Consider the following 12,781-nt stretch of genomic DNA (forward strand, 5'->3'; position numbering starts at 1 on the left):
CTGCTAATGGCTGCAAAGTGTTTGATGGTCATACATGTATGTCTGAAATAAATAAAAATTCTTACTGCCTGTGTAAAGCAATGGCACTTACACCCATTCAAGAGGCTGACTTCTGTTAACTAAACAGAGATCTGTATCTCCTGGAGCTCTCAGTAGGACAGGATTCAGGTTGCCTGCCTTAATGGGGGCATTTGGCCTCCAGCTGTTTCACCAGGTGAGTGCGAGTTCATCATGCAGTTCGTGTCCTCTCTGCCAGCTCTACGCTGTTGTCATGGTGTCTAACGTGGCAGTAGATGCCTGTGTTCAGGCAGCTGCCTCCCTCCCATGGTTCCTTAAAAGCTTTTAGATCGTTATAGCCTTGCGAAAATATACTACTTGTCTTCAAATGCTGCATACTCCTCAGGGACATAACAGTGTGAAGTATGTGGTTCCTTGGTCACATTTCTCACTTTAGGAAAATACCACCTTTATCTATTTCATTCTGCCTTTAAGTGCATTAACCTGAGGAGTGCCTGTGTGAGGTGTCCCAAGCAGTTGAAGGGTTGCATCTTAAAAGAAATTTCTGTGAGAAGTTTTATGAAAACATCAGTGCAGCAATCAGATCCCATAAAATGTCAATTATTATTAAGAACAAAACAGACCCCCCTCCACCCCATGGTCTTTTGCAACTCGAAGCAATATAGTAGTGCTTGCAAAGATCAGAGAAGGGTGACAAGGGAGATCAAAGCTCTGAAATTACTTCCATCTGAGGAACAGCTGAATAGCTTGGGGCACTTTGTATTGGAGAAGAGATAAATGGTGGGAGGAGAATACCACAGAGACCTTTAAAATCAGAAGTAGCAAAGGGAGAATAAATAGAGAACAGTGTTTCTTTGTGTTAGAACTTCTTGAGCATAACATTTAAGCAATGCAAACCTTCAGTTTGGAAACAGTTTGAGGCTTTTTTTCATTAATTTGTCCAGTGAGGGCTATGAAATACTGTTTTTGGTAGTCTTTCTGAACCACAGATTGTTAGAAGCTGAGAGAACATTCTGGAGAAGTGTCACTGCATGCTTCCCTCTTGTGCATTTTCCTAGGTGTACACCAGAGACAGGGTGCTGAGCTAGGTGCATCTTTGCTCTGACCTCATGGTCATTCTTGCATGTCTTTGAAGCACAATTAATAGCACATGAAAGAACTCTGAAGGAGATAGAATTCTTTAGTGCGCTTTCCACAGTGACGTCATGGGCAGAAAACAATGACCACCACACCAAAAAGACACTGTAAAATTCAGTTTCTTATACGTTGAGATACTTTCATAAAGCACAGCATTCATTTGTATTCTCTCCCCACCCAAGCAGAGTTGTTTCTGACGGTTTTTACAAGATACAGTGCTCAGACAATTAATCTTACCACTTGAAAGAATAGGGTTTACCTGAAATATATTTTTTTCCTTAAGCTTATCCATTCCATCATTATTCCAGTGGTTAAATTAAGTTCTTAGATGGAAACTTTCCTTTAGTTCTAGCCACTTGAATTTTCAGGGCGTTGTCTTTTCTCATTTCTTACTAATGATAAATTTTGATCATTTCATAGACGCTTAACAAACTTCTGTAGCGATAAATAAGAGCAATTTTACTAGGGTAGTTCTTTTTAGACTTTCAGGCATAGCTGGTGCTGGATTAGAAAAAAACAGAAACATTTATTTAGGATTGCAAATTGCTTGTTGTGTTATCCAATAATTGCTGGCAGTTGTGAAAGTTTAGTGGTTAGGTGCTGGTAAGTTTCTTTTTCTTTTTACCTTTAAGTACTTGATTTGTAGAACAGGTTTTGTAACAGTAATCCATGTGTCTAAAGTTTCACTACAAGGAGAAACAATATGATGGGTAGTGAATAATTAAAGTATACCCATGTATTAGGTGATGTGCAGTTTTAAAAAATGGAATTTAGCAGATAAGCGCAAATTTAATTGTTTGGGTTTTTTTAATGTCCTGTTTGGATAAGGAGATTGTATTTAATGTTTCTATTAAATTATTTCCAGAACTGTTCGTCAGATGGCACAGGAGCAATTCTTTTTAATGGCTACCAGGTGTTGCATGGGACAGAGACCTCTCCTTTTCTTCATTACCCTGCTGTTTACTGTTCTAGGGGTAAGTTTTTAGAGGTAAAAGCTTCAGTACAATGTGAATTTCTGCAAAAAGTAGTAGGACAAAATATCTACAAGAAAAGGCAAATTTCTATTAACAGCAGTCGCTAAAATATTTCCTTTTGACCTATAGGCAAGCAGCACAGTCGATTTCAATTTGAGATACGTGAGGGGGAAAGGGATTTTTTTTGCATTTTCTGATAAGAACATGAACAATAAGCTTTAATATATGCATCTGATCTTCAATAAATGCTAACCTTCAAGTAAAAATCATTAGTGGATTAGATACCTACAGTTATTGCTTTCTTTTACTGGGCCTGCCAAGGCTTTTCAATTCTGCATGCTCACGGCTCTCTTGAACATTTGATCACTTCACTGTTTGTTTCCCATTCAGGTATAGAAATTGCTACTAAAATAGTCCAGAAGTCGTTCATTAACAGCTAAATACAATGGTAAACTTCTAAAAGATTAAAAATGATCTTACGCTTCTTTCGTATTTACTGACAGTTTTAGGGAAAATATGTTTGTGTTGCACTATAAGTAGAAGTGTGTATGAATTATACATCATTTGTTTTTGCTTTACATAGAGTACTGCAAGAGAGCGAGCTAAGCATTCTGGAGACTACTTCACTCTCTTAAGACATCTTCTTAACTATGCTTACAACAGTAATATTAACGTACCTAATGCTGAAGTTCTTCTCAATAATGAAATTGACTGGCTTAAGAGGATTAGGGTAAGTTTTAAGATCAATTTATTTCTGATAATCAGCTTTTTGCTGCTTTGTTGTAAAGTACAGTTTTAAGCCTGGAAGCATATATTATTTAGATTATCATAACTTTCTCTTAAATGGCAGGATGAAGTAAAAAGAACAGGGGAAACAGGTGTTGAAGAAACTATCTTAGAGGGTCACCTTGGTGTAACAAAAGAGTTGTTAGCATTCCAGACACCTGAGAAGAAATACCATATTGGTTGTGAAAAAGGAGGTGCTAATCTCATTAAAGTAAGTTAAAGTTTTTTGAATTTTATTTTTTTTTTAACTATAAATAGGTAAAAAGAAACTATGCATCTTGTGGTCTGTAACCATAAAAGGTCCCAATTTTAACTGTTTGACAAGGGCTTCTACTTGGAATTTAGTGTTTTCCTTAAAAATACTTTTTTTAAAAAATTACTCGTTTCATTCATAAGAGTACTTATCATTCTCATTCTTCGGAACCACTGTGTATGAAGTTGCTGTAACCTAGGGAGCTGTCGTTCCCAGGCTCGGCAAATATCGCACAAGGGTAGTGAGCTAGATACAGGATAGTCCTGTGCAGGACTGCTTTCTTGCATTACCCCTGTATTGTCTTTTCTCCACATGTTCTTAATTAGTGCTATTAATGTTTATGGCAGGTTTGAACAAATGCATGACATCTGAGCGCCTCTTTAATCAAATTGTGTTGCCTTTGTACCTCTGATATTATACAACAGCAATGTTGTTTTTTTCAGCACTAATTGATAAAGAGCTTTGTAGATAAAACTGACTTGGCAAAAGAAATTTTTTACCAATCAGCAATAATGATACAGATTTATTTTTAACTTGGCGGGGGGGGTTTTGTTTGCAGGGAACCACTTCTGGGTGGAGTTATTCTGTTGTAAATTTAAAAGCTTGTTATGATGGTCTCAATTCTAACTCTTGGGGGTTTTTTTAGGTACCCTTTTAGTTCTCAGACGATCGTTTATATAACTTATTCTGTTATAAAGTAGTGTGCATTTTTATGGAAACAGGTGATTTGATTTTCTTTTGGTTTTTTTTTCAGGAGTTGATAGATGATTTCATCTTTCCAGCATCCAATGTTTATCTACAATACATGAGAAATGGAGAATTGCCTGCTGAGCAGGCCATACCCGTCTGTAGTTCACCAGCTACTATTAATGCTGGTTTTGAGCTACTAGTTGCACTAGCAGTTGGATGTGTCCGAAATCTCAAACAGATAGTAGACACCTTGACTGAAATGTATTACATAGGTACAGCAATCACTAGTATGTAATACTTTTAATTATCTATTTTCTACTTTTTAATATATATATAATGTATAGGTTTTGTTTATATTATTAACTGAACTAGACGTTGGGTATTTTGGTTTGTAGTTGGTTTTTGGCTACTTTTAATGTTGCAAAGTCAGGCTGTCAAAAATTTAGTGAAGTTTGATAGTGTAGCCTTTATTTGTTGTTCTTTATGCAGTAAATGTAGTGACTTGCATTACGTGGTTGCATCCAAGTTCTGCCTCCAGTCACTTACACAGTCTGACCCTTCCTACCCCAATCTCCGGCTACTCCCCTTTGTCTGTACTAGCTCCCAGGAACGTCATTCAGTCTGTATCTTCTACTTTTGTCTCATCGTTTCAGGCTCTGCCTAACCAATCCCAGAACCTCATCAGGTATCTTCAGCTTAGTTTTAGTGCCAGTCTCTTGGTTGTTCACCTAACTTGTCATCATTGTCTGCACACAGACACAGGCCCACTGTCCTGTCTCCCTTTTTAGCTCTGTACTCATTCTCTGCTTGTCATAGTCCTTTCTCAAATGTTTGTTCTCTCAGTTTTGGCCTTGTCTTACTACAGCTCTGCACTTAAAGAACAAGAAAGATTATATAAATTGCCGTATGTACAAAAACTTACAAATGTTAGTGTTTCAAAAGCCAATAGTCAAATGAAACTTGGGCTAATTTTCACAAGGATGACAAAAGGCACATACTTAACACAGATTTTTTTATCAATAAAAAGCATGTAAGACTTTCTTAAAAGCAAACAAACAGGAGAGTATTTTCTGCAGCCCTAAATGGGATAGCTAAGCCATTTTAGCTGTAGTATTAACAGGGAAAGAAAAGGGCAGGGGAAGAAGGGGACAACACACACCAAACTCAAGCTGATACGGCGAGAAAGGCTGAGAGAGTTGAGGTTGTTCAGCCTGGAGAAGAGAAGACTCTGGGAAGACCTTTTTGCAGTCTTTTGATACACGAAGGGGGCTTATAAGAAAGATGAAGAGGGACTTTTTACCAGCGCCTGTAGTGATAGGACAAGGGGCAACAATTCTAAACTGAAAAGGGCATAAATTTAAATTGAACATAAAGAAATTTTTTACAATAAGGCTGGTGAGACACTAGAACGAGTTGCCCAGAGAAGTTGTGGATGTCCCATTGTTGGAAGTGTTCAAGGCCAGGCTGGATGGGGCTTTGAGCAACCTGGTCTAGTGAAAGAAGTCCCTGCCCATGGCAGAGGGGGGGAGGGGGTTGGACTTAAATGATCATTAAAGGTTCCTTCCAACCCAAACTATTCTGTGATTTAACAGAATGTTTAAACTTGTATAGTTTAGCAAAATTAATAAGCAACTAGAAGTAGTATCTCATAGTGGGAGTTGTCCACTGTCTCTCAAAATGACAGTGGTACTTGCCTAGTTGGTGATATCATGAGTCGTTTGAGTTAGTTTTTCAGTCTCTTCGTGTTTGATTCCATCTCAAATGAACCAATGAAAAGGGCAGCTTTATAGTTCCCCCCCCCAGCCTTTTTTCTTCACCCTTTTCTATTGGAAAGTAGTGTATTTCATACCACCTCACAATTGGAAGGATTTTGTGGCATTTCCTTTTACTCAGATATTTGGTAAGCACGATAGAATGCCAGGTCTCTATGGTACATCAGCCAGAAGAGAGAACACATGTATGAACTGTGCATGCTGTGTGTTTCATATACCACGTAAAGCTTGCTTGTGAACATGCATGCTCTCTTACTTTCTTTTACATCAGAATTTTTTGTGTTAAGAACCACAGAACAACACATTAGCATAGGAAATCCGTGACTGTAAACGTACTCTGAAGACATGTGAGAGGTCTGAGGGAGAAGACTCAGGAGGAAAAAAACCTATCATGAGTCATACAGATAGCATTGTCTAAAACTGTTTCCCATCCTGGCAAGGAAAAGTGAAGCATAAGTGAAATACTATAATTTTAAAAGGATTATAGATTTGTGAAAAGTTTATAAATTGATTATATATTCTACATTAGTTCAACTGAATTCTTCAGCTAAGAAACTTGCTGGTATTGAGGGAAGGCTTCTGTTTGATACCTAAATAGACTGAATTTTTTTCCGGCCATCTTCTTAGTTATGTAGTACAAGAAAATGGTGTAATGTTAAGGTAGAACTATCGTTCATAGAAGTTGTGTTAATTTTAGCAATTAAGTTTTCTGGTGGAACATTTGTTTTATTAAACTGCAGTGTGACATGGACTAATACTAGTTTTATGCAACTGTCCTTTGTACTGCATTGATGGTCTAATTCTTTTATAACAGAACAGTTTCCTAATCACATTCTGCTTTTTTCTTTTAGCTTGTGAAGCGCTTACAGAATGGGAATATCTACCACCGGTTGGGCCTCGGCCGCCAAAGGGATTTGTGGGACTAAAAAATGCCGGTGCCACTTGTTACATGAATTCTGTCATTCAGCAGCTGTACATGATTCCAGCCATCAGGAATGGGATTCTTGCAATTGAAGGCACAGGCAGTGATGTAGACGATGACATGTCTGGGGATGAAAAGCAGGACAACGAGGTAAATTTAATTACGTAGAACTTGCTTATCTTTAAAATAGAATTCATTTTTATGAAAAGGTTGTAACAAATTTAAGTTGCTCATCATGTTGTGTTCTACTGCTAGCAGTGGGGACAATAGCTTAATATTTCTTACTTGAATAAGGCTTGCTGCCAGAGAGGCAGTTCAAAAGATCCAAGTAGCGAGGTTTGCAGACCCTCCTCCTCATGGATTTGTACTTGAAAGCACCATACACCACTTCTGCTGCTAGAACTGTTAATGCATACAAAGATATTACTTGTTTCTTCAGATGAGAATGTGAAACACTGTAGGTTGTTAAATTAAACCAGGGATACAGCTAGCTATGAGACAGCTAGGTATCAAAGTTAATTGCACAAATTTGCTTCTGTTTTTCAGAGTAATGTTGACCCACGAGATGATGTGTTTGGTTATCCACACCAGTATGAAGACAAACCAGCTCTGAGTAAAACAGAAGATAGAAAAGAATACAATATTGGAGTTCTGAGGCATCTCCAAGTAATTTTTGGTCATTTAGCAGCTTCCAGGCTACAGTACTATGTACCAAGAGGGTTTTGGAAACAATTTAGGTAAATGAAAAATGTAGTATTGATGTCTGTTCACTGGACCACTGAAATGCAACAAAACTAACCATAGTAGAAGAAATTATAGTGATATTAAGTGTAAATTAGGAGAACTTGTGCAGCATTGTATCTGTTACCTTACCTCTTTACCATTCTGTAGAAGTCTGTTAATAAACCAAAATTTACAGCAAGATGGTTGTTTTGAATTCTAGCAGTTCTTAACCTTGATATCAAGACTTTGAATTAAATATGAAGTTACACACAAAAGGTTGTTTTTATTTATTAGTAAGTAACTGTCGGGGACAGAATAACGGTTGGTATACTACATCACAAACCAATAAATGGTGTTGCCCCCTAAGAAGAAGAAATTAATAGCTTGAATGGTATTTTTTTTGAAAATAAATCGTTGGTGAACAAAACAAAAAATATTTGACAAGAATGTGCTTTTGTTTTCAGACTTTGGGGTGAACCTGTAAATCTACGTGAACAACATGATGCTTTAGAATTTTTTAATTCCTTGGTGGACAGTTTAGATGAAGCTTTAAAAGCTTTGGGCCATCCAGCAATGTTAAGTAAAGTTTTAGGAGGGTCCTTTGCTGATCAGAAGATTTGTCAAGGATGCCCACATCGGTAAGTGTTTAAGATTCTCCCTTTCTTACAGAAAAACAACCTGTGTATCTGTATAGAAGTGACTAAGGAGTCAAAAGTGGGGGGTTTGTGGTGATTGTAGTTTTGCTTTTTTTTAAAAGGTAATAGAATTTGCTACCTTGGTTTTTTCTACAGCCTGAACATTAATTTGTCTTCAAGTGCCTTGAAATACTTGATCATTATTTCTTCAACTTAGCAGATTGTATGGAAACATTGTGTATTGATCAGGGGATGAAAAAATATAGCTTTTTCATGTTAAAAGTGGAAAACAACTTAGGGACCAAATGCAATGTATAAAATTTGAAGCCATGACCAACAGCTGTTGCTGTCCTCTGTCTTCCATAGCGTGTGGTAGACCTGACGCAAGTATGAATTTTTAATTCCAGTGAGCAAAACCCCATTCATACTCACAGTGCAAGCTGTAATTAAGAAGAATGATGTATAAAGTTTATCTTAAGATTTCTGCGGTGTTCTTAATTTAACTTCAAATGTGAATACTGAAATTCAGCTTCATGTAGGATATGTAAAAAAACACCCATACCAAATCAGACTGTAGGTCTGTAGCCCACTCTCTTGGTGATGGTGATCAATGACAAATGTGTAGCGAAAGAGTAGAACTAGGCATTGTGAAGTACTTTTCTAGACTTTTTCTTCTGTATCCCTTTTGAGGTGGATGATTAGAATTGTGTGCAAGATTCAAGATGGCCTGATGATGGACTTGTTCTTTTTCAACGCTTGGCTTTTTTTATTATAGTGTTAAATTTTTTATCACTAACTTCTTACTGTTCACCACATCTTTCAGTTTGTGTGATTCTTAAATGATACAGATCTCTCCAAACACTACCGTTGCAAATTCTCTGTAGTGTGAAAGTTGATCCTTTAGTGTTATCCTTCAATTATCAATTAAAATACAGGAAAAAACACTGACACAAACTGATTTTATTGTGGTAATCTTTCAACTTCAGTTGAGCTCATGTGTGAATTAGAACTTACAAGTGGAACATCTTAAGTTTCATGGGTGAAAATGTGTGACCAGAAGTAAGTTGAAATACTGCAAGATAAAATGAAAGCACTCGTATTATTTTATATTCAATGGGTAATTAAACGGAAGGTACAGATGTGAAGCAACATGAGTTACCATTCATTCCTTGTATTATGTACTATCCTGAAGTATTACCTGTCTTCTGGAACTCTGGATTTGCGTAATTGTACTTCATAAAAATGTTGCCCTGATTGTAGTTTAGGGAGGAAAATACTGGTGATAAACTAAACTGTTGGATTGGGGTGTGACAGATTAACAGCCTTTCTGAATTTGTAAATTAATAGATGAATGGATATTACTACTTTGGATGTGTTCTTAAATATTAATTTATTTATTGTTATAAAACCCTTTGTATGCTTGACTGCATATAAGAGAAACAAGCCCTGCAGAGTTATGTTGGAATAGATGCAGCTTTTTTAAATTTATTCATTGCTTCTTTATTTAAAAAAAAAAAATTGTTTCCAAGATGTCTTCACTGGGTGTCTCTCCAGCATTGCTGGTTCATTGCTAGGAATTTTTTTGAAGGTTATATCAGAACACAGTAAGTCAAAGTCAGTCATGGATATGCAAAGTGATGTTATAAAGACAGCTATTCAAGTTTTTTCAGATTATTTAATCTGTTTTGAAGTGTTGTCTTTAAGTATGATACAATATTTGTGTTTATCAGTCTAATTCCTGACAGTGAAATTCAGCAATGGATAAAGTACTCTCCTTTGCTGTCTGTGCTTCTCTGATACTTAAGTTAGCCAAGAGTCTCTCATGCTACTTTAGCTGCTTTAAAAACAAGACATGTTAAAAGATTGAACTTCCCTGATCTTTCCAGTGAACTTGAGACATACAAGTAATTTCTATGATCTTCGTAAAATAACTATAGTTAGTGCAGATCAAAAAATACAATGTGCAGGTATTGAAATATAATTGTAGGAAGACTGCAATAGAAAGAGTTCAGGTTTTTTTACTGCTTAACTCCTTTTTCCAGAAATTGACATCAGATGCTGAATAAAACTTTTGCAGTAAGGTGCTGCGTGGCACCTGTAAAGCATGAAAGTTGAACACATTTCTATCTTTTCTCTTACATCTGTCTGTTCATTGGTAGGTATGAATGCGAGGAATCCTTCACAACTCTGAATGTAGATATAAGAAATCACCAAAACCTTCTTGATTCTTTGGAACAGTATGTCAAAGGAGATTTATTGGAAGGTGCAAATGCATATCATTGTGAAAAATGCAACAAAAAGGTAATGATTCCTTATTTGTGTACAGCTGAGGTGTTACAGCCATACTAAGTTCAGTCTTAGTTCATGTTCAGGGAAAAAAAAGTTATCCTTCAATTACTGAATTCGACTGTTGGTAAGAGTATATGAATGGAAACTTAAGAGCGGGTAACTGTTCGTGTCCTCTTTTAGGTTGATACAGTGAAACGCTTGTTGATTAAGAAGTTGCCTCCAGTTCTTGCAATCCAGTTGAAGCGATTTGATTATGACTGGGAAAGGGAATGTGCAATCAAGTTCAATGATTATTTTGAATTTCCACGAGAGCTGGACATGGAGCCTTACACGGTGGCAGGTGTAGCGAAATTGGAAGGAGATGATGTAAATCCTGAAAATCAGATAATACAAAATGAACAGTCAGAAAATGAACACTCTGGGAGCACGAAATACAGGCTTGTTGGCGTACTTGTACACAGTGGCCAGGCCAGTGGTGGACATTATTACTCTTACATTATCCAGAGGAATGGTGGAGATGGTGAGAAAAATCGGTGGTATAAATTTGATGATGGAGATGTGACAGAATGTAAAATGGATGATGATGAAGAAATGAAAAACCAGTGTTTTGGTGGAGAATACATGGGAGAAGTGTTTGATCATATGATGAAGCGTATGTCCTACAGACGCCAGAAGAGGTGGTGGAATGCTTATATTCTTTTTTATGAACGTATGGACACAATAGACAAAGACAATGAACTGATAAAATATATTTCAGAACTCGCAATCACCACTAAACCCCACCAGATTAAAATGCCGTCAGCCATTGAGCGAAGTGTACGGAAGCAGAATGTGCAGTTCATGCATAATCGTATGCAGTACAGCCTAGAATATTTCCAGTTCATAAAGAAGTTGCTTACTTGTAATAGTGTCTACTTAAATCCTCCTCCAGGTTAGTATGTGAGTGCAATAATTATGGATTAATTTATTGCAGAAAGAATTTTGATTTGTGTTGTCAAGAATTTGTCTAGCCAGTGAAAATTTTATGCATTCTACTTTGAATACTCTTTCTGGACTTCTGCAGTTAAATATTTGTTGTTGAGTTGTTCATCGGTGATAATATGCCAGAATATTTGTCAAAAAATACTTTGATAAACTATCAGCTATTATTCAGCTTATGTACTAAGTCATGTTAAAATGCTTAGGTTTGTGGACTGCTCTGCCGAAGACAGTTCTCAAAGGTGAGATGCCAAATTTCTAAAAATCAGACATATGCTAGCCTCCAGGTACTTGTTACTGTCTTAAAGCTTACATTTTCAAATGATACGTTACAGAAGCTGGAGCCTGTTTTGATCAAGTTCCCTGTTAAAACTGGAGCGCAGTGTCAGAAAAAATAGTAATCTGGAATCAGTTAAATTATTGAAAGTAAATTGCTTTTACTTTGTCTACATGTGAGTATTTTGATTTTTCTTTAGGACAAGATCATCTGTTGCCTGAAGCAGAAGAAATAACTATGATTAGTATTCAGCTTGCTGCTAGATTTCTCTTCACCACAGGATTTCACACAAAGAAAATAGTCCGTGGCCCTGCTAGTGATTGGTATCTTGTCTTTTAAAAACAATTACAGTTTTGGAAATTCAATGTCTGTTAAAAGATCCCAGTTATGTAGGTGTTAGTGTTCTGTCTCATTTATGATCCTCCCCCAAACACATGGTCAAGGTGCACATGAAAAGGGGGAAAAATTTGAACAGAAAATACTGAAAAGAAGCTGAGCCTTAAAATAAGCTGCTGAGCTGAACAGCTTCAAAATTCATATTCAAACATAGCTTAAATCTACCTTTTGTCGTTTTGTTTTTCTTTAAAAGAATAAAGGAGTAGAATCTATCATTAGCACGAAACTAATAGGTTATGTATTATGACTTTAATTCAGAATGGTTTCTCCATGGCTTGAGTAGTTTTAAACAAAGTTCTTTTCAACCCGGTATTTTTGTATTCTCTTTCTGAAACATGTATATAATCTATTAGAGTCCCTTAGCAGAGTGCTTTACATACATTGCTGTGGGGCCTGTAATTCAGATCTGTAGTATAACACAGTACGATCTCCTTCATAGCACTACAGCATTTTAGTCTTTAAGTTAGGTTACTACTGGTAGACCTAGAGAGAAAATCTAGTATTCATGATGACCAGTAGTTTACCAGCTACTAGCAAGTAGTTGTGTAATACATGGCAAATATGTACCTCAGGTTTTCCTCCAGTAGCACCTTTCAGAATAGCTAGGTTACCTCTGTTATTTTAAGAGATCCAGAGGAGTTCAAATATTGCTGCAGGAAGGAGGACAGTCACACAAGACCCTCTCTGGAACAGATGTTTTACTCTTTGGGGTTTTGTGGGTTTTTAGATCTGTAAATGAGAATACAAATTCCTGATAGGTTACATAGTTGGTTACCTGTCTTTACACGCAGCTCATGAAGTCCACCCGACATGTTCTCTACTGCTCGCCCTCTCCCCCAGTTCCAGTACAGAGGGAATGGTGGCTGCCAGTTTAGGGACCTGCATTGAGTTAGTAGTTTGGGAGTTAGGGGATGTAATCCTAAATCCTTAT

General features: G+C 36.8%; 1 protein-coding gene across 4 annotated transcripts in view; it reads left to right on the forward strand.

Moving 5' to 3' along the window:
- The window catches only part of USP9X (ubiquitin specific peptidase 9 X-linked), a 103,838-nt gene that overhangs the window by 76,342 nt on the left and 14,715 nt on the right, over positions 1-12,781 (forward strand). For 3 of the 4 annotated variants that reach the window (XM_054182128.1, XM_054182111.1, XM_054182120.1), the window contains exons 27-36: positions 2,021-2,129; positions 2,713-2,859; positions 2,980-3,126; positions 3,923-4,145; positions 6,482-6,702; positions 7,099-7,289; positions 7,740-7,913; positions 10,070-10,211; positions 10,380-11,130; positions 11,654-11,777. In XM_054182128.1, coding sequence (XP_054038103.1) covers positions 2,021-2,129; positions 2,713-2,859; positions 2,980-3,126; positions 3,923-4,145; positions 6,482-6,702; positions 7,099-7,289; positions 7,740-7,913; positions 10,070-10,211; positions 10,380-11,130; positions 11,654-11,777 — 2,229 coding nt within the window. The remainder of the gene's footprint in view (positions 1-2,020; positions 2,130-2,712; positions 2,860-2,979; positions 3,127-3,922; positions 4,146-6,481; positions 6,703-7,098; positions 7,290-7,739; positions 7,914-10,069; positions 10,212-10,379; positions 11,131-11,653; positions 11,778-12,781) is intronic. The other variant, XM_054182137.1, reaches the window with a different exon arrangement.

This window comes from Rissa tridactyla, chromosome 1 (assembly GCF_028500815.1).
Source record: "Rissa tridactyla isolate bRisTri1 chromosome 1, bRisTri1.patW.cur.20221130, whole genome shotgun sequence".
Taxonomy (NCBI): Eukaryota; Metazoa; Chordata; class Aves; order Charadriiformes; family Laridae; genus Rissa; species Rissa tridactyla.